Below are 26,133 nucleotides of genomic sequence, written 5' to 3' on the forward strand. Positions count from 1 at the left end.
TGCATGGGAATGCTGGAAGTTTTCCGCAGATGGGCCAGGAGGTACTTTATGGAATAGTTGGTTGGGTGGGTAGTCTGAACTGATACACTCTTTTCTGTGGCCAGGGCAGAGAATCCCAGGAATCAAATAATGTAGATTTATTTTTTTTATGCAAACAGTGAATTTTTCCTTTGTCTGGCTGAGAATCTCTTCACAATAATTCTTGGTGACTTAATCACAAAATTTTTGTACTTATCTGATCTCCCTCCCTTAGGAAGGATATACTACTGATAAATGGATTCCAAAAATGTTGACAGAATAGATTCCTCCAGTGGAAAATTTGTCCATATAGAAGGGATTATGTGGACTTGGCATAATATTTCTTGGGTTTCAAAGAAGGAATGGTGATCTTATTGAAATGAACAAAATTCATACAAGGCTTTGCAAAGTACAAGCCAATTTGATATACCCTGAGTCTCAAACCAAAGCCACAGATTCAGAATAAGGAGTAGACTATGCAGGACAGAAATGATAAAAAACTTCACCAGTTGGTGGTAAATTTTTGGAGTTCACTGACCATGAATCCTTTGTTCCTGAGTACATTCCAGATGATGATGGTTAGATTTTTTTTGATGTTAGAAGATGCAAGGAATTTGGCTTTAGTTCAGGGAGGTGATACTAAGTAAATTTTCAGTTATGATTTTCTGAAATGTTGGAACAGGCACAAGGGAGTGAATAGCCTACTCGTGACTGAACAATTTTGTATATTTCTTTTTGCACACCTGTCATTTTCCCATAGTCATACATACACAAAATAATATCATTATCTGCAGGATAATCATTTCCATAACATCCATTTCCAACTCTGCAGTTATCAATGGAGCAGAAAGTGGAACCCTATAATCGTTGTTAAACTGTTTATATTCAGGACCATACAACACTATTTTGTTGCAGTTTTAGCTATGCAAAGGGATATTCTGCTCTCAGTGAGAGATATCAGGTTGCCCTGCATGCTATTCAAACACCTCCTGAAAGACAAAAAGACTGCTGTGAGTAACAACAATATGTTGCTGAGGTGGACAGTCAAAGAGCACCTTGGTAGTGACACTGATGGTCTTTTACTGCAGTTATTATTATAGCCCAAGTTCATAGTAAGTTTATTATCACAGTACATATCTGTCACCATATACTACCTTGAAATTCATTTTCTTAAAAGCATTCACAGTAGAACAAAGAAATGCAATATAATCAATGAAAAACAAAACATAAACAAAGACTGACAAACAACCAATGTGCAAAAGACATACTGCTCCTGACTGGCCAATCAGAGTCAGTGAACATCCTCAGGGCAGGAACCAAAGACATGGCAATCTAAGACAACCACATCTTATATGGGTCTTCATAGAAGAAGGGTACAGTGTTTGTAGACTCGGGGCTTCCAAAACTGTTTTGTCCAACACTTCTGAGTTACTGCAAGAAGATTTTAGACCACACTTATGTCTCTGGAGTACTTCTGATAAGGAAATTATTTTCACATTAACTTTAACTTCCTAATCATTTGTTTCTTTCAAGTGACCTCAGCAAACTACAGCACTGTCTGCAAATGTGGTTCTCAGCACTGCTTCAGAGAAGTCTCTGTGACTCCTTACTCCACAACAAATGATTTCATCTACATATTTTGATTTCATTGGGGCACAGAAGTTTGCCAGCAATACAGATTCCTCGCAAGTGCAGATTTCCTTCTGTGTCTGTATCTTGTTACAAACAAGATCAGTCTCACGCAATGCAAAATCTGTATGAAATTCCAATTGGAGTGCATTTTAAGCCATTGCAATAATGGCTTTTCAAGGTATAGTGTGGGAGCTAACTGATTAAACTTAAGCTATAAAAGCACTGTTTTTTTTTCAGCCCACTACAAATGGATTTCATTAATGAAGTTTCATGATATGTTGCATAATCCACCATTTCCCAATCATTCTTTCCCATCTGTCAATTAAATTCGATGCATAACAGAGGGATAGACACCATAGAAGGGGTAACATGAAGGAGATATGTCATCTCAGCAGACTCTCTTATAATTTTCTGGCTCACATAGAAGCCTCTCCCTTAAAGGTAATAATGATAATGAATGTAAGAGCAGAGCCAAGCGGGGATAAAGATAACAGAGTGTAATCAGCATCATGCAAAGGGTCTGACATATTCACTGTCAAAAATAACAGGGTAGTGGTTGCATGGGTCTAAGTATCTCACAGTCTCATGGTCTACAATCTTTTGGGGGAGATCATCAGTTCTTGTTCAAGTGTGAAACGTTTACATGATGTTCATTAAAATAACAAATATCACAAGTATGGTAGAATATGCAGTAATAACAGTGAGCTTCACATTATTGTGACTTACCATTGTACAGTTATAGATTGTACTTGAGAATGCATTTCAACAGTACTTGTGTCTTCAGAACATATTCAACGTCAAGTCACGTGAAGCATTACGGGAGCATAGTTTGGATAAGCACATGGATGGTAAAGGTATGGAAGGATATGGTCTGGGTGAAGTTTGATGGGACTAGACAGCTCCAATGGTTTGGGATGGACTAGATTGTCCAAAGGGCCCGTTTCTGTGCTGTAGTTTTCTAAGACTCTATCATGGCATTTTATAGTAAAATAACAAATCCCAATGCTTTCCTTCTTTCATTTTAATTTAAGAACATAGGTTTCAATGTTCCATTTCAATGCTCAGCATCTCTTGTGGATGCAGTCTGACTGCTGGATGACTTACTCCTTCTCTTCGAATCCATATAAATGTCCTCAGTGACCTAAATGAAGCAATCGTACTACTTTCAATCACATGAACCGGGTCATGTTAAGCAATCAAGGTTTGTGATTCTGTGAGTTGACTACAGTGGCAGGTGCATCAACATTTTCTTGAAGCTGCACAGCATCTCTTAATTCTGCATATGAATGTCCTGAGGCAATAACCTTCTGGCACTCACACCATTGTTTTAGTCCCCACACCCAGCTTGCACACCTTAAGTACTGGGGCTTGGTCCTTTCTATCTTTACTCTGAGTATTCTTAAACTTCTGCCAGCTATGCAATCTGAGTGTGACTCCACTGTGAGTTGGCGGGGTATGTCATAGCTCGTTCAAAAATAAATGAGTTAATGTAGAAGAACCTACACACGCGTGCCATCTTTCATTCATGCAGAAGAGCTACGTACTTGTAAAGAACTTTGGTAGCTGTGGAACTGTGAGGTACTGATAGGCTGTATCACTGTGCCCAAGAATAGAAACTTAATGTGGAACTCTGCTCAATAAGTTCATCAGACTACACTCTAACAGCATTTTGCTGTTGCTTTCAAGCACTGTTTCTGCAGTAGCTGTTGACTGAACTGGTTAGCAGCATATATTGAGATTTTTGTTCCAGAAGCGCATCACATGCAGAAAAGAGTTCATGGTCTCCAAGCTTCAGAACATGTCTTGTGAAAGTTTTGAGATAGACTCCTCCAAGTGTCTTGTCACCTGTAAGTCAGAGCTACCATCTCACAAGCCATCTTGCTGTGAACTTGTATCAGTCTTTTCAAGAACACACCACAGGCACAAGGTCGAATGGATCCTTCCTCTCTTACACTTCTTCTGAATTTCTGGATAGCCTCCCCATATATTCTGCCAGGCTGCTGGTGCTTAGTGAATTTCCTTGCTCATGTGCTCCTTTAGTATAGTATACAAAACTCTCAGAGTGTTATATACTGTGATAGCACTCTGACGTGCATGGTGCTTTAAAAACCTTTTGATGATCTTCATTCTTCATCCCTCTCTCCAGCTATGCTCCTTCTCTAGCATCTCCTGTAGCTCTTCTCCTTCTCTGAGGGAAGGAGCTATGTGAGTGAATTATAGCATCCTCTCCTAAATGGTCATGTTATATCATCATTATTATTATGGCAATATTGTATGAGATAGGCAATTATGGTCTCATGACCATGATTGTTCTTGGCAAATTTTCCTACTGAAGTGGCTTGCCATCGCCTTCTTCTGGGCAGTGTCACAGTGGCAAAGGAAGTGTAAACCTGCAAGAAGTCACCCTTGGGCAAGGTGTAGCACCTGCTTAGCCCCCTCCCCCCTTGATTGCCTGATCATTGTCAAGTGAAGCCATGGGAACAAGTGGTGGATGGTCGTTTGAGCAGCTGTTACATATAACGTGACCAATTACACCAGGCACACAACCTCTGAAGAGTATTGATAATGCCTGGGGTCACCCATCTTGTAAAGACACTGCCCAGAAGAAGATGCCACAGTACAGATGATAAGGAAGTCAGATCACAGCGTAATGAAACATAGGCACTGAAGCTATCTGGAATAATTCATATACTCGTTGTAAATGTGGTTTGGACCTCTATGGATCCTGTAATCTTATGAAGTGACATACTCCAGCTCTGAAATCATATGTCTCCGCCTTCCACTGTGGGTGCACTGTTCCATTTCTTTTTTTATATAGATATTTTTATTGAATTATAAATAGATACACATAAGAAAAAAAAAACAAAGCAAAAAAACAGAGAAAATACTCCCTCCCACTCTGAATACTTCAAGCTCATCAAAACAGAATAGCAATCGTTTTGCTACTTATAAGTACAACTGGAGTAAAGACTTGGAACATTGGCCTATAATGTCTGTGCTGAATTATATAAATTCCATCTGCTTGCACTGGTCATATCCCTCCATTCCCTGCGTGTTCATATGCCTGTCTAAATGCCTTCTAAACTTCACTATTATTTCTGTTTCCATCACAACCAGCAGCATGTCCGCTTAGCACTTGCTGTGTTTGAAAACATTTCGCACTTATCTCCATTAAGCTTTCCCCCTCTGACTTTAATGTTATGTCCTTTGGCCTACTACAAGCATGCTGACCTGTGTGTCCTGTTTCAATAATCCTATTTGTCTGTACTAGTTCCGTATACTTCTATGTTGTCTATTCAAGTGTCAGTCTAAATGTCTTTTAAATATTGTGAGTGTACCTGACTCAACTACCTCCTTTTGGCCATTGGTTCCAGAATTTAACCACTTACTGTGTAACAAATTTAGTAACAACTAAATTTCCCCTCAAATCCCCTAAAAAAAACTCCTTCTTTTCAGTGGAAGAATTGTTTGTCTTGTTTCAGATACCCCTGCCCTGGGATATGTAGGATTTATGTCTGGAATTTCATGATCCAGACAATATTTCCATTAAGTCTGGCATCATTGAACCTTTATTGAACTTTCACAGATTTACACGATGACAGAGAACAACAGGAAATTAAAACAGAACAGGTGGTATTTTCATGATGGGTATTATGCTCTGTTAGTTTACTGCTCAAGACATAAATATGCAAATTAGCCCTAGATAAAATGAAAGAAATTTATTATTTACCATCACTGTTGTGCAGTATTAAAAGATAATGATAGATAAACCACGTAGCTGTATGGCTGTTAAAAGTTTCCTTGATCTGTCGAAAGTCACCGCATGTTGGGAAATTTATAATGATGAATTTAAACATCTTAACAAGATCTATTTGGGCTATAAAGCAAACTACTTACATTGGCAATTTAGTTCATCTGTGTAGTCACCACAGTCATTGGATCCATCACAAATCCAGGATGGAAGGATGCAAAGTGAGGTGCTGTTACATTTTATGTAATTTGTTTCCTTAACTCCAACTCGATGGAAGCCTGTACAGTCTGTGTTACCTTAAAAATAATTGATAGAAATCATGATGATAATATTTGCAACTTGCTGGTGAGAACTCATCACAAATGATTTCTTTACTAATAATAAATACAAATTATTATATAGCTGCAAAATTGCATCAATAATATTATAGAGTTTCTATTTTTATTGTCATCTATGAAACATCTAAAGATATGCATACATGTCTAGGCAGCATTATTATGCTTTAGCAAACAATGCCTTCAGGGAATCTCTAATGGCCAACAAGACTGCATCCACTTTGTGTGAAATGCCAATCGCACATTGAGCCGTTGCCAGAACTTGACAACTTACTGCAATCAATTTCATCAGAAGCATCTGCACAATCGATCAGCTGGTTGCACTGTGCTGCTTTGACAATGCAAGTCCCATCTCTACACCGAAATTCAGTTGCACTGCATGAGGAATCTGTGAAACAAAGTAAAGCACAGGGTGAGATCCTCTCTTTGTTGACTTTACTAATTTAAATTGATAAATATTCACTCTTATAATAGCAATCTTGAATTTCCAATCCTCAAACTCTACTGAAAATCCAGAGAGCCAGCAGCAAACCTTGGCCTATCATTTAGATTTGATTCAGATTGTACGAATTAAATGTATACAAAATCATCAGGGTTATTGACAGGGTAAATGCAAGCAGACTTTTTCCACTGAGTTTGGGTGAAACTATAATGAAAGGCCATGGGTTAAGGGTGAAAGGTGAAAATTTTAAGGGGAATATGAGCAGAAACTTATTCACTCAAGGGGTGGTGAGAAGGCGGAATTAGCTGCAGGCACATGTGGTGCATGCAAGCTTGATTTTAATATTTGAGGAGTTTGGATAGGGACATGCAGGATAGGGGTATGAAGGGCAATGGTTTTGATGTAGTTCGATGGGGGTGGGCTGTTTAAATGATTCAGGATGGACTTGATGGGCTGAAGGGCCTGTTTCTGTGCTTTTTTTCTATGCCTCAGTGACTATGACTAATATGGGGAATACAAAGTTAATATACTAGCTCCATTAGAATTAGTACATTTTTAATTACAAGTTACTCTGTATCTAGGGGAATTAAAAGGAGACTTCAAATCAGGAGTCCAACTTGCTTAACTGCAGAGAGGTAAAACATTGGAAACAAAATAGTAAATATAATCTCTGAAAAAAGCATACAGTTGATTATATTTAATAATTCTACAAACTCAGGCAGTTATCTATCTAGAAATGAATTCTTCCAATCACAACACCCAATTTATACAATTTTGCTCATTGGTTGTGACCAAATCAATACAAAGATATATCAACATGAGTACTTCTCACATCACCAAGCTAATACTTACTATTGCAGGTTACTTCATCAGAGTTGTCAGCACAATCATCCACTCCATCGCACCACTTTGCATTGGACACGCAGCGGCCATTGTAGCAATGCTTAAAGCCTTTTCTACAACCCCTGTTTGCTGGTGCAAGGAAACAATAAAAACAAACATTAATAGCAAGGTGATAAATTCACCACCCTGATAGATGTGAAGTCAAGCAAGAAAATGCATATTTCAAGCATCCAGTAATTATTTTACTAAGTTAATAACAGTTAAAGAAGTACCCATTAACCTCATTTATCTCCGAACTATTGTTTTCCTGAACATGTTTACAGTTGTATATAATCCCATATATTTACTACTGTTCTGTAAGAATACAGACACCATATATACTCTCAGACCATGATTAGCTCATTCACTACATGCTGGGTACATTCCTGGTGTGCTCTGCTTTGCTGCTCCCAAGATTAATTGACTAAATTGTCGACAAAGCTTGTCTGGCAGCAATTGTAACACAGCCCTGTTGAGTACAAAATAGTAGATGGGCAAATGTACTAGCTTTGATAGAATACATCAGTGGTAAAGCCACAATCGATGTTAACGCTCTTGAAGGAAGCTACCCACAAAGATTAAATGAACCTGGTGCTATAAATTTCACCTTTATCAATGTCATCAAATCTGGGAGCTGCCTAATATATAATTATAATGATGACACCAAGCAGGCTGTCAATAAATCTCATTAAATATTGACAAACAGCAAATCAGGATATACAGTACTGTGCAAAAGTCTTAGGCACATATACATGGCTGGGGTGCCTAAGACTTTTGTATAGTACTATAGCAATTTTATGTATTGCACAGTACTGCTGCCACTAAAAAAAATACAAATTTCATAACATGTGAGTGATGATAAACCTGATTCTGATATGGGTCTCTGTTGTGGACTGAGAGTGGGAAAGGGGCAGGGAGAGGGCAGTCATAATTGGGAAAAGGCGAAGCACCTCTGTAATGATCAAAAAAACCAATTGTTTAGAATCAAATGACCTTCCTGATATCTCAGGGCTGGGTGGGTCTGCATCTTTGCTGTACATCACTCCTGATATGACACTCCTTCTTTGCCACCAGTCCTCCACACATCCCATGGCACTCCATTCTCATCATTCCCAACATTCTTTGCTCTCCCTGGATCTACAAACTCATTCTCTGCTCCATGTTGACAAATGTGGCACTGTAGAAATGTTTTAGGCATCTTAGCTATATGTCTGTGCCTAAGGTTTGTGCATAGTACTGTACAATTACATAATTTTTAACAGATTGTGAATTAACTATTCAAACATTTGGGATTAAATAAAAAATGGAATACCATAAACTTAAATAACTTAATCATTTATGGTATTATGAAATATTTATTTCATTATATAGCAAACTAAACTTTTAATAATATATTTTCCTCTGGTCAGAGAGGTTGCTATGCAAAATGTGTGCTTTAGTTTGCTATTAAAATTCAGTTTTCACATCTTTCAGTATTGTGGCGACCCATTTCCTGGCACATCCGAACCGGCTCACAATAAGCCAGCGTTCCGGCTAAGGGAGATAGCCTACGGGGGTTTGCGAGCACAGAGCCTTTGGAGCCTCTGCGCCACGGGGGGCAGGTTGAGGGAGGCTTAAAAGCAAGGCTGGTTATTTTGAATAAAGTTTTTTTCTTCGACTGCAGTTACCGACTCCGTGTCGTAATTTTAGCGCTGCGTGTAGCACACCGCTACAGTATCATATTTTTAGAATATTTTAGTTTGAGAACTTTTACAAATATCTTAAGATCTTTCCCTTTCAAAGATTTTTACAGATTGCACTGGGGAAGACTGTAATTATACACCTTGTGGAGGAGATAGCAACAACAAGACTTCTCTGCATTATCACTGAGTGCGAATTCTGAGTCTCTTTTGCATTCACTTTATAGTCTATTTTAACACAGTATTAAAGTTTTAATGGCAATAGGTTTAAAAACGTGTTGGCAGATTAGTAAAATAAAACTCACAGGCGTACAATTTCAAACTAACCATCTATCGGTCTGTGCAGGCAGTAAATTACTTTGTAAACACAGTCACTTGTTTTATATCAGTAATTGGAACAATCATCAATATCCCATGAAATGATGAGATAAACAATCTCTAAATTTGCTTTTTGGTGCTGCTTGAATGGGATGAAACTCCTGGTTTATCTTCAATGATGCCATAAGGGGAGACGGCAATACCAAACAACATCACTGACAATATAACACTTTCTCAGCCATACATTGTAGTCTCAGCAGTTTATGCTGAATGTTAAAGGTACCAAACAGCCTTAGTGGTTCACTGTTCTCTCCTATCAGACTCCTTCTTCTTCATTAGTTTACCTTTTGACTCATCACCTCCTAGCTTCTTACAACATCCCCTCTCTCCCACCCATTTATCTACTCACTTTCCCCTTCACTTGGTATCACCTACCACCTGCCAGCTTGTACTTCTCCCCCTAGCCCAACCTTCATATTCAGGCTTTTTCCTTCTTGTAGTCCTGGTGAAGGGTCTCAGTCCAAAATGTTGACTGTTTATTTCCCTTAATAGATGCTGCCTGACCTGTTGAGATTGTCAAATATTTTGTGTGCATTGTTAAAGCTTTCAAATAGTTACAAATTAATTATAGTAGAAAATATGTAAGAAACATTAAGCAAATTTCCTGGTATATTTTCCAGCATTCTTGGTGACAACCAAACAGGCCTAAAATTTAATGCTGTTGCTACAAATTAATGGAACAAATTTCAAGCTTTATCATAAAACATAATTCAAACCAAAAGAGTGACAATTTGATAATGTATCATGAAACAATTTATTCAACAAATTTTACTGATCTTAATACCTTGAAATTTTTGCATTGAATAAACCCCTAATAGAAATATTAGCATATGCATGTGCTTTTGTAGGATATCTACAACATGAACATTACGAATTTCATAATATCCTTAATAAAAATAATGCACAGATGCCAGGAATAGAGTTATAGAGCATTACAACACAGAAACAGGCCTTTTGGCCCATCTGGTTCATTCCAAATTATCATTCTGCCTAGTCCCATTGAGGTACCTATCTATCTATGTACCTATCCAAATTTCTCTCAAATGATTAAATCAAATCCACTTCCACCACTTCTGTTAGTAACTTATTCCATACACTCACCATCATCACCCCTTCATGTTCCCTTTAAGTATTTCACCTTTCACCCTTAGACAGACGGACATATTTTATTGATCCCGAGGGAAATTGGGTTTCATTACAGCTGCACCAACCAAGAATAGTGAAGAAATATAGCAATATAAAACCATAAATAATTAAATAATAACAAGTTAATCATGCCAAGTGGAAATAAGTCCAGGACCAGCCTATTGGCTCAGGGTGCCTGACACTCCGAGGGAGGAGTTGTGAAGTTTGATGGCCACAGGTAAGAATGACTTCTGTTACGTACCCTTGTCACGTGACAGGTGTTGAAGCTATACTGGACTTGAGGTAATGGTCTTGTGATGGTGGAGTGATGTCATTTTCCCACCAGTAGAGGTCATGTGACAGGTTTTTTTTACAGGGTATAAAAGGAGGACCCCTTCCTGTGAGGAGGGGCAGTTCGTGGCTGGATTTGCCATGTTGACTTCATGCCACTACGTGATTTAATGTTATGATACAGTGTGGTTGAAAGTTGGAGTTTTATTTAATGCCTAAAGTTTAAAAGGTCATTGCCAGCAGTTTCTTTATAATACTGCTAGTTGAGAATCAGTAGAGAGTGAAGATTGGAGTTCAGGAGTTAAAAGATCAATGAAAGTCGATTTCGACGGTGAAACAGATTTGAACTTGTTTGATCCTCATTCGGAAGGAATTCGTTGACTGTGCTCGTGTTAATCCCTGTGCAATAGCAGAAAGGATTGAGTACAGTTTTGTAAAGGAAAGGTCAGTTCCTTTAAGCTGTTTCATTCTTCATCTTCCTAAATTCTTCGTGGGAAAAGTAATTTGCCTGGGAACCACAGCAAAAAGACGTGAAAGAGAATTTAAATCGTCTTAAAAAGTCTCTCCCTTAAATGGACTGTAAGCATTTTGAACTTTTGCAACACTACTTTGAAGAACTGTTTTTTGCAACATCGCTTTAAAAACTGTTTAAGCTTCATTGCTTTAAGAACTGTTTAAGCTGCCGCACAGCAGCTGATTTCCGGTTACGTTAGTGATTTGTTTACTTTTGGGGGGTTTGTTTTTCAGTGTTTAGTAAATGTGTTATTTGTTATAAAAACCCCTGCCTCACTCATATATTTATTGTTGCTGAATCTGTAACACTTCCTATGACGCTCAGTGTTACATCTCAGTGGAATGAGTCTCTGGCTGAATGTACTCCTGTGCCTAACCAGTACATTATGGAATGGATGGGAGTCATTGTCCAAGATGGCATGCAACTTGGACAGCATCCTCTTTTCAGATACCATCGTCAGAGAGTCCAGTTCCACCCCCACAACGTCACTGGCCTTACAAATGAGTTTGTTGATTCTGTTGGTGTCTGCTACCCTCAGCCTGCTGCCCCAGCACACAACAGCAAACATGATAGCACTGGCCACCACAGACTCATAGAACATCCTCAGCTTCATCCGGCAGATGTTACAGGACCTCAGTCTCCTCAGGAAGTAGAGACGGCTCTGCCCCCTTCTTGTAGACAGCCTCAGTGTTCTTTGACCAGTCCAGTTTATTGTCCATTCGTATCCCCAGATATTTGTAATCCTCCACTATGTCCACACTGACCCCTTGGATGGAAACAGGGGTCACCAGTGCCTTAGCCCTCCTCAGTTCCTTAGTCTTCTTCACATTAAGCTGCAGATGATTCTGCTCACACCATGTGACAAAGTTTCCCACTGTAGCCCTGTACTCAGCCTCATCTCCTTTGCCGATGCATTCAACTATGGCAGAGTCATCAGAAAACTTCTGAAGATGGCAAGACCTCCATGATCTCCAGTTGTAATCCCATCTGTACTGTGGAATGTTTTGCCTTATCAGCATAACCTTGCTAGAAACTCTCTCTATATTCACATTTTGTGCTTCTATAAAAATTCTTCCAAAGATATTACAGTAGCACAAAAGAATCCTCAAGGACATTCCTGGAGAGAGAAGGGAGTTAAGGACTTATTAACCCAAATGGCTGATTCAAAGGAAATGTATAATATTGAAGACACAGAAGGATGAATAGACTTTATCAGTTCAACAAACACTTGAAGTTATAAACAGAAGAGATTCTGCAGATGCTGGAAATCCAGAGTAATACACACAAAATGCTCAAGGAGCTCAGCAGGAAAAAGCAGATCTATGGAGGGGAATAAATTGTCGACATTTTGGGCTGAGTCCCTCTATCATGACTGGAAAGGAAGTGTGAAGGAGCCAAAATAAGGTGGTGAGGAAGCAGAAAAGGTAAAATCTGAACGGTGATAGGTGAAAGTAGGTATGGGAAGGGGTGGGGGGGGGGGAAGAAGTAAGAAGTTAGGAGGTGAGAGGTGGAAAAGATGAAGAGTTGAAAGAGAAGGAATCTGATAGTAGAGCAGAGTGGACAATGGGAGAAAGGGAAGAAGGGTCACAAGAGGGTGGTGATAAGCTGCTGAGGAGGAGAAGGGTTCAGAGAAGAGCAAGAATGGGAATGGAAATGGGAGGAAGGAGAAGGAGGAGGAAGGTAGAGAAATCAATGTTCATAGCATCAGGTTAGGGCCTACCAGACGGAATATGAGGTGTTGCTCCTCTAACCTGAGAGTGTCCTGATCGTGGCAGTAGAGGGACCATAAACTGTCATTTTATAATGGGAATGGTGAATGGAATTAAAGTGGCTGTCCACTCAGAAATCCTGCTTTTTGCAAAGAGAGTGAATGCGCTCGACAATGAGTCTGTGTCTGGTAGAAGAGGCTGTGCTGGGAGAACCAGATACAATGAATGAGGCCAAGAGACTCACATATGGGTGTTGCCTCACCTTGAAGAACTGCCTGGGGCCCTGAATAGTGTTCAGGAAGTAGGAAAATCGGGCAGCTGCATTACTTCTTTCCACTTGCGAAAGTGCCAAGAGGGAGATCAGTGGGAAAAGTCAAGGGAATACTTGAATTTATCTGAAGTGATTCAGCGATATGTTGTGTCATGGAGAGCATGGACAAGGGAGCTGAAAAGGTCCAAGAACCAACCCAACTCATGGAAAAGACATAGATGAGGTGTTGGGTCATGAATAACTTCATCTCAAAGCAGCAAGGAAGACTGAAGCATTGAACTTCAGCGATTAGCTATCATGTGGAGCAGTCAGTGATGGTTCCCAAAAGAAAGGATCAGCAGCCAGATTGGCTCGATCAGAGCCAGGTTTATGGTCACTCTACAGAAAGACTGAGTTCATGCAGCTACTCTCCTTATATGCAGACAAAAAGACATTTTGCATATTATTACGGCTGTTTTTTTATTGTTGCGGGCGAAGGGGGATTTTGGAGTCTGCAAGCTTTGTTTCTTTTCTTTTATGGCTGGTTGGGTAGAATTGATGTCTTTCATCAACACCCATGGTCCTTCTGTATTCTATGGCTACCTGAAGTGGACAGATATCAGAGGTGTATTATACATGCATATTTTGACGATAAACTAAACTTTTGAACTTTTGATGATCTGAGAATTTTGACTTTTTAAAAAGGTAAGCTGTGTAATCGAATGAAATACAGTATATCTCATTAAAGCAGAACATAGTACAGTTCGGGACAGGCCATTCAGCCCACAATGCTGTACCAGCCTTATTGCAAATTTATACAAAATGTTCTCCTCCTGTGTTTGATCCATATCCTTCCATTCCTTCCATATTCATGTGTCTATTTAGAAGCCTCTTATATGCCACAGAAATGCTGATTCCACTATTGTTCCTGCAAACCTGTTCCAGACACCTCCTTCTCTCTGCAGAAAGCTTCTGATTTTCAGGGTAATGAGGGAGCCCGTGAGATCTGAGAGTGAAAATATTGATCCAATGACATTCTTAGATTGATGAGCCCCTCATGCTGCTGCAGAACATCCTGTCTATGTTAGGCTCTTTTATCAAAGCAACAAACAGGATATGGAATAAATAACTTAATTTTCTGGTGTTTTTCAACAAAAGTTGTATTTTCTTCTTTGAATGGCTAGTGTTCAATGAAACAGCTCTCCTCAGCCACACATACAACATCTCACAAAGCCCCTACAGTAACTCCAGAAATCCCTTTAAATGAATGAAGGAAAATAAGATGATTTTGTGCTACACAGACAGTACAAACAAAACAAAAAGGACAATTGCAAATTGTTACCTATGAGCAATATCCACAAGATCTTATGGCTACAGAAACATTTTTAGAAACTGAGTATCCGTTAGGGAAGTACAACAATGGAGTTTTACTGAAAGTAATTTTGTATGCATTCATGAGATTCCTTTTAATCACTGTTAATTTATTTTTCTAACTATTTGTGGTAATTGGGGGATTTATGAAAAGAAAAAAAATCAATTTATTTTAATCATGCATGCTGAAATTTGGATGAGGTCTTTTTGCCTTCAGGATAAACACTGAGGTGGCCTGAAACATTCTCGCTTCAGAACATTTTGTATTTTTTTTTGGTAACACTGTGTCTCATTAATTTTTCCTTGACCTTTCTTGCGAGTGTTTTCTTATGAGGGTGTTCATGTTTCTGTGAGGCTGAATCAAGCTTTTGAACTTTTCAGTTGCAACTCATTTTTATGTATTTTCTTTCAAGTGTTCTTCATGGTTGATGTTCCAATAAATATACTCATGTGAGCAGGAACTAATTATGGCCACTGCTGTAAATTTCGGCACAGCTATGTATGTCTGTTGTTTTGCCACATCAGTGTATAAAGTTGATGTTTATATATTTTTTACTTTGTACGCTTTGAAGTGTGTGCCATCCCTTGCCATAAAATAAACCCATGGACTGTCAGTTTTTTGTATCTACACATGTGTAAATGTGATAGTCCTGTTTTAAATATTTATAACAGTTAATGCGGCTTGTAAGATGTATGCTGCATCTGCTGTCTTGCTACAGCCAGAAAAACAGCAAAAGTACATCACGTTCCAGACAAAATATTCAATTTATCCCTTTATTAACATTTCCTCCAATATAGTTTTTACATCTTTAATGTTAATACATCATGTGTAAACCTTACGTTGATACTTCAAAAGTAACTTTAACATTTCATTTTAGCTTACACTTTGGTATAACATTATGTGGATTAACCAGAGTGGAATCCATTGCTCACTGGAATACTTGCATTCTCTACATCCCAAACCTCCATGTTCTGGGTTCATAAGGCTGATCTTGCTGGCTAAGACAGTCCTCGAGCCAAACAATGTGGCCCTAACTGACAGCAAGATCATGAACATTTTAATCAGGAGGCATGGGAAGGTGGGAACAAGTCCTGTCCATTAACGTCATTGTAAAAGGTTTTACAGGAAACAAAGATTTCACTCAATCTGTGTCATCTATTATAACAGTCAAGTCTTATCGATGGTTCTGAATTTAGGAACAGCCATGATAGAATGGCAGAGCAGACTCAATGGGCAAAATGGCCAAATTATTATTTTTTAGTTTTTATGGTCCTGTGGTCTTTTGAAAAGTATTATATAAATGCAAGTAAATAGTGAAAATTAATGTTGACTTGTAAAAGATGCAGTCTCTTCACTTTGGGAGAAAACTGAAACATTTTTCTGTCATACCATTGTATACTTGCTTGATGATTAAAATTCATTCTTATTTGAAAACTTATTTTCATGTAGACAAAGATTTAGATTGACATTTTGTTTTAAATCACATCTGTTAGCTTTTATTACACAGCCCTGAATTATATCCTTCAAAACATACATCTGTAAAATCTGCCAGGTTCTAGTACAAAGGAAGTAGTTCCTGAAGATATATGATATCAGATTTGAAAGAATTCAAATTAAATAAAGGATCATTTTAAAACGCAACTCTGCTCCAAAGGAAGCAGATTTCTGAAAAACTAGCCCATCTTTGGTTGGTGAATGAATTTTTAGACTTCATTCTACACAGCTCCTACCCAGTAAGATAGATTTCTTACCACAATACGATTGCTTTTCATCTGATTTATCCTTGCAGTGAAAAATTCCATCACATGTCAAATGATATCCAATGCAATCTCCATTTCCACATTCAAATTCAGTATGAATATTGCAAGATGAATTTTTGGCTGTAAAAATAGAAGGAGCTTATACGTAAAAGCATATTACTTGAATAGTGATCTCTGCATTTAAGAAAAAAAAGATAATCTACAGTATTTTGCAGTTTTTAAACCTGTTATATTCTCAAAGTTCAATTAGCACTGTTGGCCCAGTAAGTAGCCAATCTTACATTGATTGTGCAGGATCACTTGTTTCCTTTTATGAACATCTTGCCATCTTATCTCCTCTAATGACACTGCTGTTTTGTGCATTAGTTCTTTGTGTTGCTGTTTGTTAATGCAAATAATAAGAAGAGCATTATCAAAATATATTAAACAATCCTTATGTGAAATGACCAACTTTCAGCTAAACAGCAGTGGTTCCTTCTACAGTATTTCAAATGTCACACCACATGGACACTCACATTCATATGTGTTACATTGCCACAAGTCTGTCATATATATGGATGTCAACTGAAGACCTACATGTTATAACCTCCTCCCTCCTTCAAATCTACAAAAGAGTAAATTTGACAAGGTATTTTAAATAAAATGAAGTTCCTATTATAACAACAAACATTTAAAATGAAGTTGCAGTCTAAGCCTGCTCCCTTATTAAAAATAGATGGCAGATCATATACTTAGTGCCATTTTACTGCAGTTTTCATCCTTGATGCCTTTTGTATTTAGAAAAATATTTATCTCCATCTTAAACATACTAGATCCAGAAATGATTCTGTGTGGTAATAGATTTGGAGGTTTACTTTATTAGTACAAAATTATTAACTATTTCAAGAAGGGTATTCCATTTAAAATAGAACAGTTTAATGGTAAAATACCAAGTAAAGTCACCATAAATGTAAGCACCGAGTGCTGAAATATGTAAAGATAGAATTTAATTTTCTATAAATGATATTTGATTTGATTCCTCCTTAGCATACTCTAAAGTATGGTAGAAAAGCAGTTACTGAAATGGATTGCTATATCTGCTCCATCTGGCTGGATCTTAAACAATTGGTTTCGTATGGCACTGAATACAATATGTTATTTTCATTCCCTCTCCCTTAAATCCAGACATTTACTTGTTTAAGAAGTTTACAAGCTGTAAGGACAAATAGTTGTTTGGTCATGGCAGAAAATGTGTTCAGTTGCAAAACATGCTCTCTGTTTTTAAACTGTTTTAAACCAGGACAGTGTAAATCAGACTACCAGGCTGTGCTCTTCCTCCCTGCATACAAACAGAAGCTAAAATGGGAGAATCCAGTCCAGAAAGTTATACAGTGCTGATAAGAGGAAAAAGCTTATGTGATTGCTTTGTGTTGGTAGGCTAGCCCATGTTGAAAGACTCAGCTGCCAGCTGAAATGAGTATGCCACTAACATCAAGGACTTTATCAGCAAATGTTGAGGACTGTTTACCAAAGAGGACAATCTGGGTGGTTCCAAACCAGAAAGCATGGATGAAACAGGAGATCCAATCTCTTCTGAAGTCTAGGCCTGTTGTATTCAACTCAAGTAACCCTGACCTTTACAACAAATCAAGATATAACCTTTCTAAAGCTATCAGAGATCTTAAGAGATAGCAATAAAGATAGTAGTTAGAGAGAAATAGATAGAGATAAATAAAGGAGAGTAAGTGAGGAGGAGTGAGAGAGGAAGAGGGTGAGAGTGAGGGAAGGAGGGAGAGAGGGAGGGAAGGAGAGAGGGGGAGAGAGAGGGAGAGGGGAGAGGGGGAGAGAGGGAGAAAGATGGATAGAGTTTAAGATAGAGAGATAGATATTGTGGGACAGTTGATATTCCCTGCAGCACTATGAAGATTATTCCACTGAGTGGTTTATAAGTATTCTTTGTATTCTATAGTTCTGTATTTCTTGAAGGAGTTCACACATAGTTTTATTAAAATTCAAATTAAGTCATTTTTGGAACTTTAACATACATATAGTGCCTCCTTTGTTATTTCTCATTACCACTATCAGAGAAAAGGTACAAAATCAACACTCATTGCTTTAGGAGTATATTCTTCCACTCTGCTATCAGATTTATGAGTGGTACATTAACTTATAAATACTACTTTGATAATCCTGTTGAACTATTTATTTATTATTTACTTGGTTATTATTTATATTGTAACTAATAGCAATTTTTATGTCTTGCATTGTCCAACAAATTTCTTGAAATGTATCAGTGATAATAAACCTGATTCTGATTTCGAAAGACAAGAACACATTTTTAAACAGTTTCATGTGGTTTTTCCCAGTGGCCATCAAATTTTATTGATCTTGGCACTTTATTTATTGACATACAGTATGGATTAAGTCTATCCGGCCCTTCGAGCCATGCTGCCCAGCAATCTTCTGATTTAATCTTCGTCTATTCACAGGACGACTTACAATGACTGATTGATCCTCCAACCATTTCATCTTTGGACTGCGAGCACCTGGAGGAAGCCCATGCAGTTGCAGGAGAATGTATAAAGTCCTTAGAGGAAGCAGCAGGAATTGAATCTGTTTCACCTGTATTGTAAGGCAATGCGCTAACCACTACGCTATTGTACCATTCTGTGGAGATATGTGCTTGAAGAGACAACAATCAGAGAATGCCTCTGCCTGTTAATGCCAGAGTCCAATATACTTTCAACAATTTTCTCAACATGCCCTGCCACTTTTAATGAACTAGTGTGCCTTTTATGCTTGCATGTTCCTGCAGCCAGAGGGAGGTGATGTCTGAGAAGCTCCTATCTCACAGTATCTATTACATTTTTATATGCTGATATTATTGAGTAATATTCAGGCTATTATTATTGATTACACTCTAGATATTAAACACATTTGACCCTTAAAGGTACTATGAGAGTGATAAAGCTTCATTAGCCAAAGTAGAAATACCATGAGGCTAATAAGCAACATGTAAGACAATGTTCTTATCTTTGCTGCTGATAACAAGAAGATTTGACTCTTAAACAAAATAAACAGAAGAAAAATATCTAAAATTATGTCATAAATACTCTTAACTCATAGTGTTTTTTATTCTTTTTTTAAGAAATAGAGTTGCTAGCCTCAGTAGTTCAGTCCTTGGATGGGAAGTATTGGGGCAGAAATAAACTTACCAACACATCTGTTGTCATCTAATAGTATCCGTTCTCCCCTGCAAGAACAATTTACTTGGCCATCAACAGTCAATAGGCAAAGGTCATGACAACCTCCATTCATTATCTTGCATGCAGACAGCTCACCTGGTTTAAAAGAAACGATTTTCTGTCACAACTACAAGATTTCTTTACTAATAAGCAAAATGACTGTCTGCCAAAAAGCCTTTGCCTCTTAAGAAGCATAATGTAAAGTCTAAAGGAACTCCAGATTTTGTTGATCACTTTTATATCTAAGAAAAAGATACCTTAACAATACAAATACAAGCTCATAATTTTTCCAGATGCCCTGATAAAATGCAAGAAACAATTTTAACTTGTAATTGCACCAGGCTATGTTTATGTTTCTAAAGCTTCCAAAGTTAGATAGTGCTGAACTCAAACCTCTTTCTAAATCGAAAATTAGTGTTATAGTAAAATTTCTTAATTTTCAATACTAAGAGATGTTTTACTGGCAAGCTAAGCAACACTTTCTATCTTATCAAAAATTGCATTATATTATTATAATTTCTATTCATGTACATTTCAAAATATCATTACCTAAAGGGAAGTAATGTAAATCATATCTGGGTTTCAATTCTTAATACTTTACTCTATAGAATACTTATTATATTGATTAAAATAGCTACTTGGCATACTACAGTAACTTGACCATTTAACCTTCTATGGGATGCCAGGAATACCCATATGGACACTTGCCTGACATCAGAAAATGGTGGAAAAGGGTAAGTTTCCACCACAGGCAGTGATCGATCTTTTGGGAGAACAGTTATCTAGTCAGTGGGAGGCACTGTTGGTCTACTGCTGGTGGTAAGTTCTGAGCCATTAACTTTGAACTTTGAAATTAGCAATAACAGCCATGGCTCCGTTGGTGTTCAAATGGTATTATGTTATTGCATTGTATATATTTTAAGAAAGTAACCATTATATTATGAATTGCTCAAATTTAAAATGAATGGAAAAGACACACCTCAATGTGCTTAATTTTGATTTACAAAATTCTCATTTGGATAATTAATGTTAGTTTAATTTATATCATGTGGTTTTAATATAATTTAGTGTTCATATCTAATTAAGAAAACATGTAAAAATAACCTACAATTAATTCAGCATAAATATTGGAAATTTAAATACAAATAGTGGAACAGTTGTATGAGAAGCTTCATGTTCTGAAATGTTGCTGTGCAACTTAAGACAAAGTGCAAACCAACTCTCAGAATACTCTGATTAAAGCTGGGCATATATGATGCATGGAATCAGACCATTCTGCCATTATTTTTAACCCATTCTCCATTTCACCATAGCTTCTCCACATGCACAATGCATTCTGGCTTAGGAAATAAATGTGGAACAAGTTCTAAGGATACAAAGGTACAATTTGAAGCAGCATTTTTGAAAATCACAGTTTGTGTTACTACATATCTGGAACTCTGAAGAATGGTTCACTGGGTGTTGCTACATGATATGATAGTTAAACACAGCAGTTCAAGAGCATTCTGGAATGTATAAACAGGCTGCAAAAACAAATTCTCAGTGTCATAAAACTGAACACAACTTACAATTGTTGGTGTCATTAGCTACAACCATAATTCCCATAGGCTGATGAGCTGTATCAGAACGCAGCACTTTAACTTCTCCTCCTGTGTACTTATCGCAGCGCATTACAGATCTCTGCATCCAGTCCGTCCAGAAGATGTAATCGCCATAAATTGCTAAGCCAAAGAAAGTGCCTGGTCCAGATTTCAGAACTACCTGTGCCATTGCAAGCATAAGAGGGAAACAGTTGTTAATGTCTTTTACTTGACCAAGCATGAGTTACAATGTTAAAAGCTTTCATGGGGTTTATTGTTAAGGCTATAGACACAAGACGTAGCTGCAGACTTAGACCATTCAGCCCATTGAGTCTCTCTGCAATTTCATCATGGTTGATCCATTTCCCTCTCAGCCCAGTCTCCTGCCTTCTCTCCATAATATTTCACACTCTGATCAACAATCTAGCAATTTCGCCTTAAATGCACCCTCAGTGACCTGTGGCAATGCATTCCAGACACACACCATCCTCTGGCTAAAGAAATTCCTCCTCGTCTCTGTTCAAGATGAGGGTCCCTCTATTTTGAGACTGTGCCTGTAGTCCTAGAGGGCCTTGAGCCCCTAGACTCCCTCACCAAAGGAAACATTCTTTTCTCATCCTTCCTATCTAGGCCTTTCAACATTTCATTGGTTCAATGAAACCACCCCCCCTCGCGCCCATTCTTCGAGATTCTAGCACGTACAGGCCTAGAGGCTTCATTCATGTTTTTATCCTTAAATAACCAGCAAGCATCATTTCCATATTGATTATTTTAGAATGCATTAAACAGAGGTTCGCCCACAGATACTATAAGAGTGGTTGTATGTTGCACTCTTTCGCAAAAACTTAATTCCATTGAAGTCTATGGACTTTAGGTTGAAGAAGTGGAAGTCAACACATCATAGCTATTGTATTGCTAGTTTAGTGCAAACAAACAAGTCCAATAAAATTTACAACAATGAAACAACTGATTAAATTGCCTCTTTTATTATGATTCCTCATGAGTCTCCTCCCTTACCTCTCCACCTCACTCCACCAGCATTTCTTTTGTTTAATAGATTCCAACTAGAGTTGTATAGAAATAAATCCCAGTGAGGTATATTCATCATTGTACTGAAAGATGGTTCTATGTATCTTGGCAATTGAACATTTTCAGCTTAATTGTACTCTAAGTGATTAAATTACTAATGAAATTTACAAAAATATTTTTAATAATACAAATTCTAATGTTATGCCTTAAAATTTCCTATTGCCATATGTTTCAAAGCTTAACTTATTATGTAGTAATCTGTAATGTGTAATGACCAAATCCCTAATTTGTCCTCATCAGGCATTTATTCTAAGACCTTAAAATGAACTTGAAATGGCAAATTTTAATGAGTTAGTAGTAAAGATGCATTTCATGGAACTGAGTTCAATTACTCTTTGGGCACCAAACAATGATTAATGAATTACTATCAATGACTAATCTCTTAATCATCACATTCTGTAGTCTTAATCATTGCTGAATAATAATTTACAATAACTTGTAATGTATTAAAATAATGTAGACATTAGAAAACTAGGGCTAATGTAGTGATCTGAAATATACTCTGTGCTCTGGGCACTCGGAGTTTGATGAACTGCCAAAAGCAATAGAAAATTTTAACAACTACCATCTATTGACTGGTAAAAGGTTAAGGGTAACAGTGAGTGGATAGAAATAGCAATGCTAAAATGCCAAATGAGTTTCCTTTTGCTTGATATGTCTTGTTATATTCAACCAGGAAACAATAGCTGAAGTGTCAAATTATCAGGGACTAAACAGTCCAGAAAGAATATATGTCATTTTCTGCAGCCAAAGCATTCAACAATCTTCCTGTTATTGCAAATAATGAATTGCACTGAACCAAAACATTGCAATCTAGCTTTTTTTCAATTCATGCTTTTCCATTGTTATATCTGGTTGCAGCAAGTTAACAAGAAGGCACATGGAATGTTGGCCTCCATTACATTAAAAATGGACTTTAAGAGGAGGAAATACTTGCTGTAAAGGATTTTGGTGAAATGACATTTGGAATAATACCTGCATCTCCTCTTTTACACTTCAACTAATCATCTATGTGCAATACTAGACTCTTCAGCACTAAAATGGTACCAAAATGGCTGTAACTGTTTCTACTTGTTGCTGCAATCTGTATCATGTGTTCAAGTCACGAAAGGCCACATTTAGGTATTCCAGCAGGAAATTATGGCATACTTTTATTTCAGGATTCATTACCTAATACGCCAGTAGACTCAATCACACCTTAACACATACTGTAGATCAGTTTTCCATCCTTTGGTTATTGAGAATGCCTATTTTACAATACACATTATGAGTATTACAGGTCCACAATCCTTTATCCAAAATTCTGAAATCCAAAAAGCTCCGAAAACTGAAGTTTTTTTTTGCCAACAGCTGACGTCACTCAGGTGTGACGTGGCAGCACCAGCAGAGGTCGCCAGACGTCAGTTGTGGCTCAGTGCTCCTACTGGTTACATGTGCATTTGCTGTTTGCTGATATTTTGTGTTCACTGTTGACTTTGTGTTTAATTTCCCTGTGAAAATGTCAAAAACAGCTGTCGATACCCCTATGGGTAGCAACGAGAAAAAGAGAAGGAAGCACTTATCATTATCAGTAACGCAGAAAGTGGAGTTATTGCAGAAGCTTGATCGTGGTGTGTCTGTGTGGTGTCTTACTGAAGAATATGGTATCGGAACTACCACTGTATATGACTTAGGAAACAGAAAGACAAGTTACTGAAGTTTGACAGTGACAGTGACATTCTACATTTATTTCAATAAGTCATTTACGATGTGTTTGATTCGGTTCATTTGAAGCTGTATACTTTTATGTTTTATTGAATGTTTTTGTTGGAAATAAAATATTTTTCTTGTCATTATTCCCTGAACAATACAGTGTAACAACTATTTACATAGCATTAACATTGTAGTAAGTATTATAATTAATTTAGAGATGATTTAAAGTATATGGGGGGATGTGCATAGGTCTGGAGCTCCAACAGGTCCTAAAGTCCACCCACACTGAGACAGGTTAAATAAGGGACTTGAACATATGTGTTTTTTGGTATCTGCAGGGGGTCCCATGACCAATAAGAAGGGATTCAGAAATTGGAAGAATTCTGAATTCCAAAATGCAACTGGCCCCAGGGATTTCGGATAAGGGATTGTGGACCTGTATAGGACAGGAATTATAAAGTTGGCTTTGAAATGGTGTAGCAAAGCTTGATTATTGGAGTAAATGAATTGTTCCATGAAGAAAAAGCAAGTTAAACCAACATTCTCTGTAACTTAGAAGAATAAACGGAGATCCCAAAGAGACACTTAACACAATGTGAAATGATAGATTCTGTGAGGATATTTCCTTTGGTGGGCAAATCCGGAACTGGGAATAACACAATCTCAGGATGAACAGTCAACTACTTTAGACTATAAGACCATAAGGTATAGCAGCAGAATTAGGCCAATTGTCCCAATCAGTCTGCTCCAATATTTCATCATAGCTGATCCAGTTTCCCTCTCAGCCCTAACTTCCTGCCTTCTCCCCATATCTCTTCATGCCCTGAACAATCAAGAATCTATCAACCTTTGTCTTGAAAATACATAATGAATTGGCTTCTACAGCAACAAATTCCAGATTCACTACTTTCTGGCTCAAGAAATCTCTCCTCTTCTCTGTTCTAAAAGGATGCCCCTCTATTCTGAGCCTATGACCTCTGGTCTTAGTCACTCCCACCATAGGAAACATCCTCTCCACATCCACTCTATCAAGGCTCTTCACCATCCAATGGGTTTCAATTACATCAGATTCAGATTCAGATTCAGTTTATTGTCATTTAGAAACCACAAGTGTAATGCAGTTAAAACATGAGACAATGTTTCTCCAGAATGATATCACAAAAGCACATGACAAAACAGACTACACTGGAAAATCCACATAACATTTGGCAATCCCCAATCCAGAGTCAGGAGAGGCTGCTGTGTATTAATATTGTGCTACCATCCAGCGCATTCCCTGGAAAGGAGCTCCAAATCCACCAGATAAACAAGACCTAAAACAAAAGCTACAAGACCTGCACAAAACCACATAGTTACAACAGTACAAATAATAGCATAATTGATAAAAAACAGACCACAGGCACAGTAAAAATAGTCCAAAGATGTTAAAGGACTATAAGTTCAAAATAAATCTCCACACAGTTTCCACAAGTCCCCAGGGTCCCGACAGACTCGTCATCCCACGCTGGCGGCAGAAGGGAATACCCCCCGCTATGGACTTCCACAGCGCCACCGGACTCAGCCTCGCAGACGCAGCACACAACAAAAGCCATCTGACCGCAGTGGACTCTGAGTCCATCGAACCTCCGAGCCGACCACCATCCCCTCCGGCACAGCTTCAATAGCACTTATTCTCCGAGTTCCAGAGACATCAGACACTCTTTATCTGACAAGCTGTTTAATCCCAGAATCATTTTTGAACTATCTCCGGTTTCAGCACATCCTTTCCAAGATAGGGCCCAAGCCTGCTCATATTACTCCAAGTTAGACCTCACCAGTGCTTTATAAATTCTCAACATTAGTTTTTTATTTTAATCCTCTTGAAATGAATGCTAACATTGCATTTGCCTTCCTCACCACTGACTCAACCTGCGAATTAACCTTTAAGGAATCCTGCACAAGGACTCCAAAGTCCATTTGCACTTCAGATTTTTGTATTCTCTCTCCATTTAGAAAATAGTCAACCTTTATATTTCTTCTGCCAAAGTGCATGACTCTACACTTCCTGACACTGTATTCTACCTGCCACTTATTTGCCCATTCTCCTAATCTGTCTAAGTCCTTCTATAGCCTATTTCCTCAAAACTACCTGCCCCTCCATCTGTCTTTAAATTGTCTTCAAACTTTGCAACAAAGCCATTCTTACATCATCCAAAGACAGAACTTTGGAGGAATTTTTCCTCTTAAAGAGTCCTCGGTTTTGAGAATCCTCAGAAAATGGTAATTCTCAATCAATTCATCTAGTTCAATGTAGTGATGATACATTTTTTGACTATGGGGCAATTAAGGCATATGAAGACCAGGCAGAAAAATGGAGTTAAGGCCAAGATCAGAACAGCTGTGATCTCATTGAATAGGAAGCCAGCTAGAA

The 26,133-nt window shown here is 37.9% G+C and overlaps 1 protein-coding gene across 1 annotated transcript in view; it reads right to left on the bottom strand.

Annotated features, from left to right (window-relative positions):
* LOC132394768 (low-density lipoprotein receptor-related protein 1-like) overlaps positions 1-26,133 on the bottom strand; it is a 1,611,265-nt gene that overhangs the window by 308,747 nt on the left and 1,276,385 nt on the right. Inside the window, exons 45-50 of the mRNA XM_059971176.1 lie at positions 20,931-21,119; positions 19,333-19,458; positions 16,130-16,258; positions 7,031-7,150; positions 6,011-6,124; positions 5,548-5,697 (exon numbers count right to left, since the gene is read on the bottom strand). Of these exons, the coding sequence (XP_059827159.1) occupies positions 5,548-5,697; positions 6,011-6,124; positions 7,031-7,150; positions 16,130-16,258; positions 19,333-19,458; positions 20,931-21,119 (828 nt within the window). The remainder of the gene's footprint in view (positions 1-5,547; positions 5,698-6,010; positions 6,125-7,030; positions 7,151-16,129; positions 16,259-19,332; positions 19,459-20,930; positions 21,120-26,133) is intronic.

Source organism: Hypanus sabinus, chromosome 5 (assembly GCF_030144855.1).
Source record: "Hypanus sabinus isolate sHypSab1 chromosome 5, sHypSab1.hap1, whole genome shotgun sequence".
Classification (NCBI taxonomy): domain Eukaryota; kingdom Metazoa; phylum Chordata; class Chondrichthyes; order Myliobatiformes; family Dasyatidae; genus Hypanus; species Hypanus sabinus.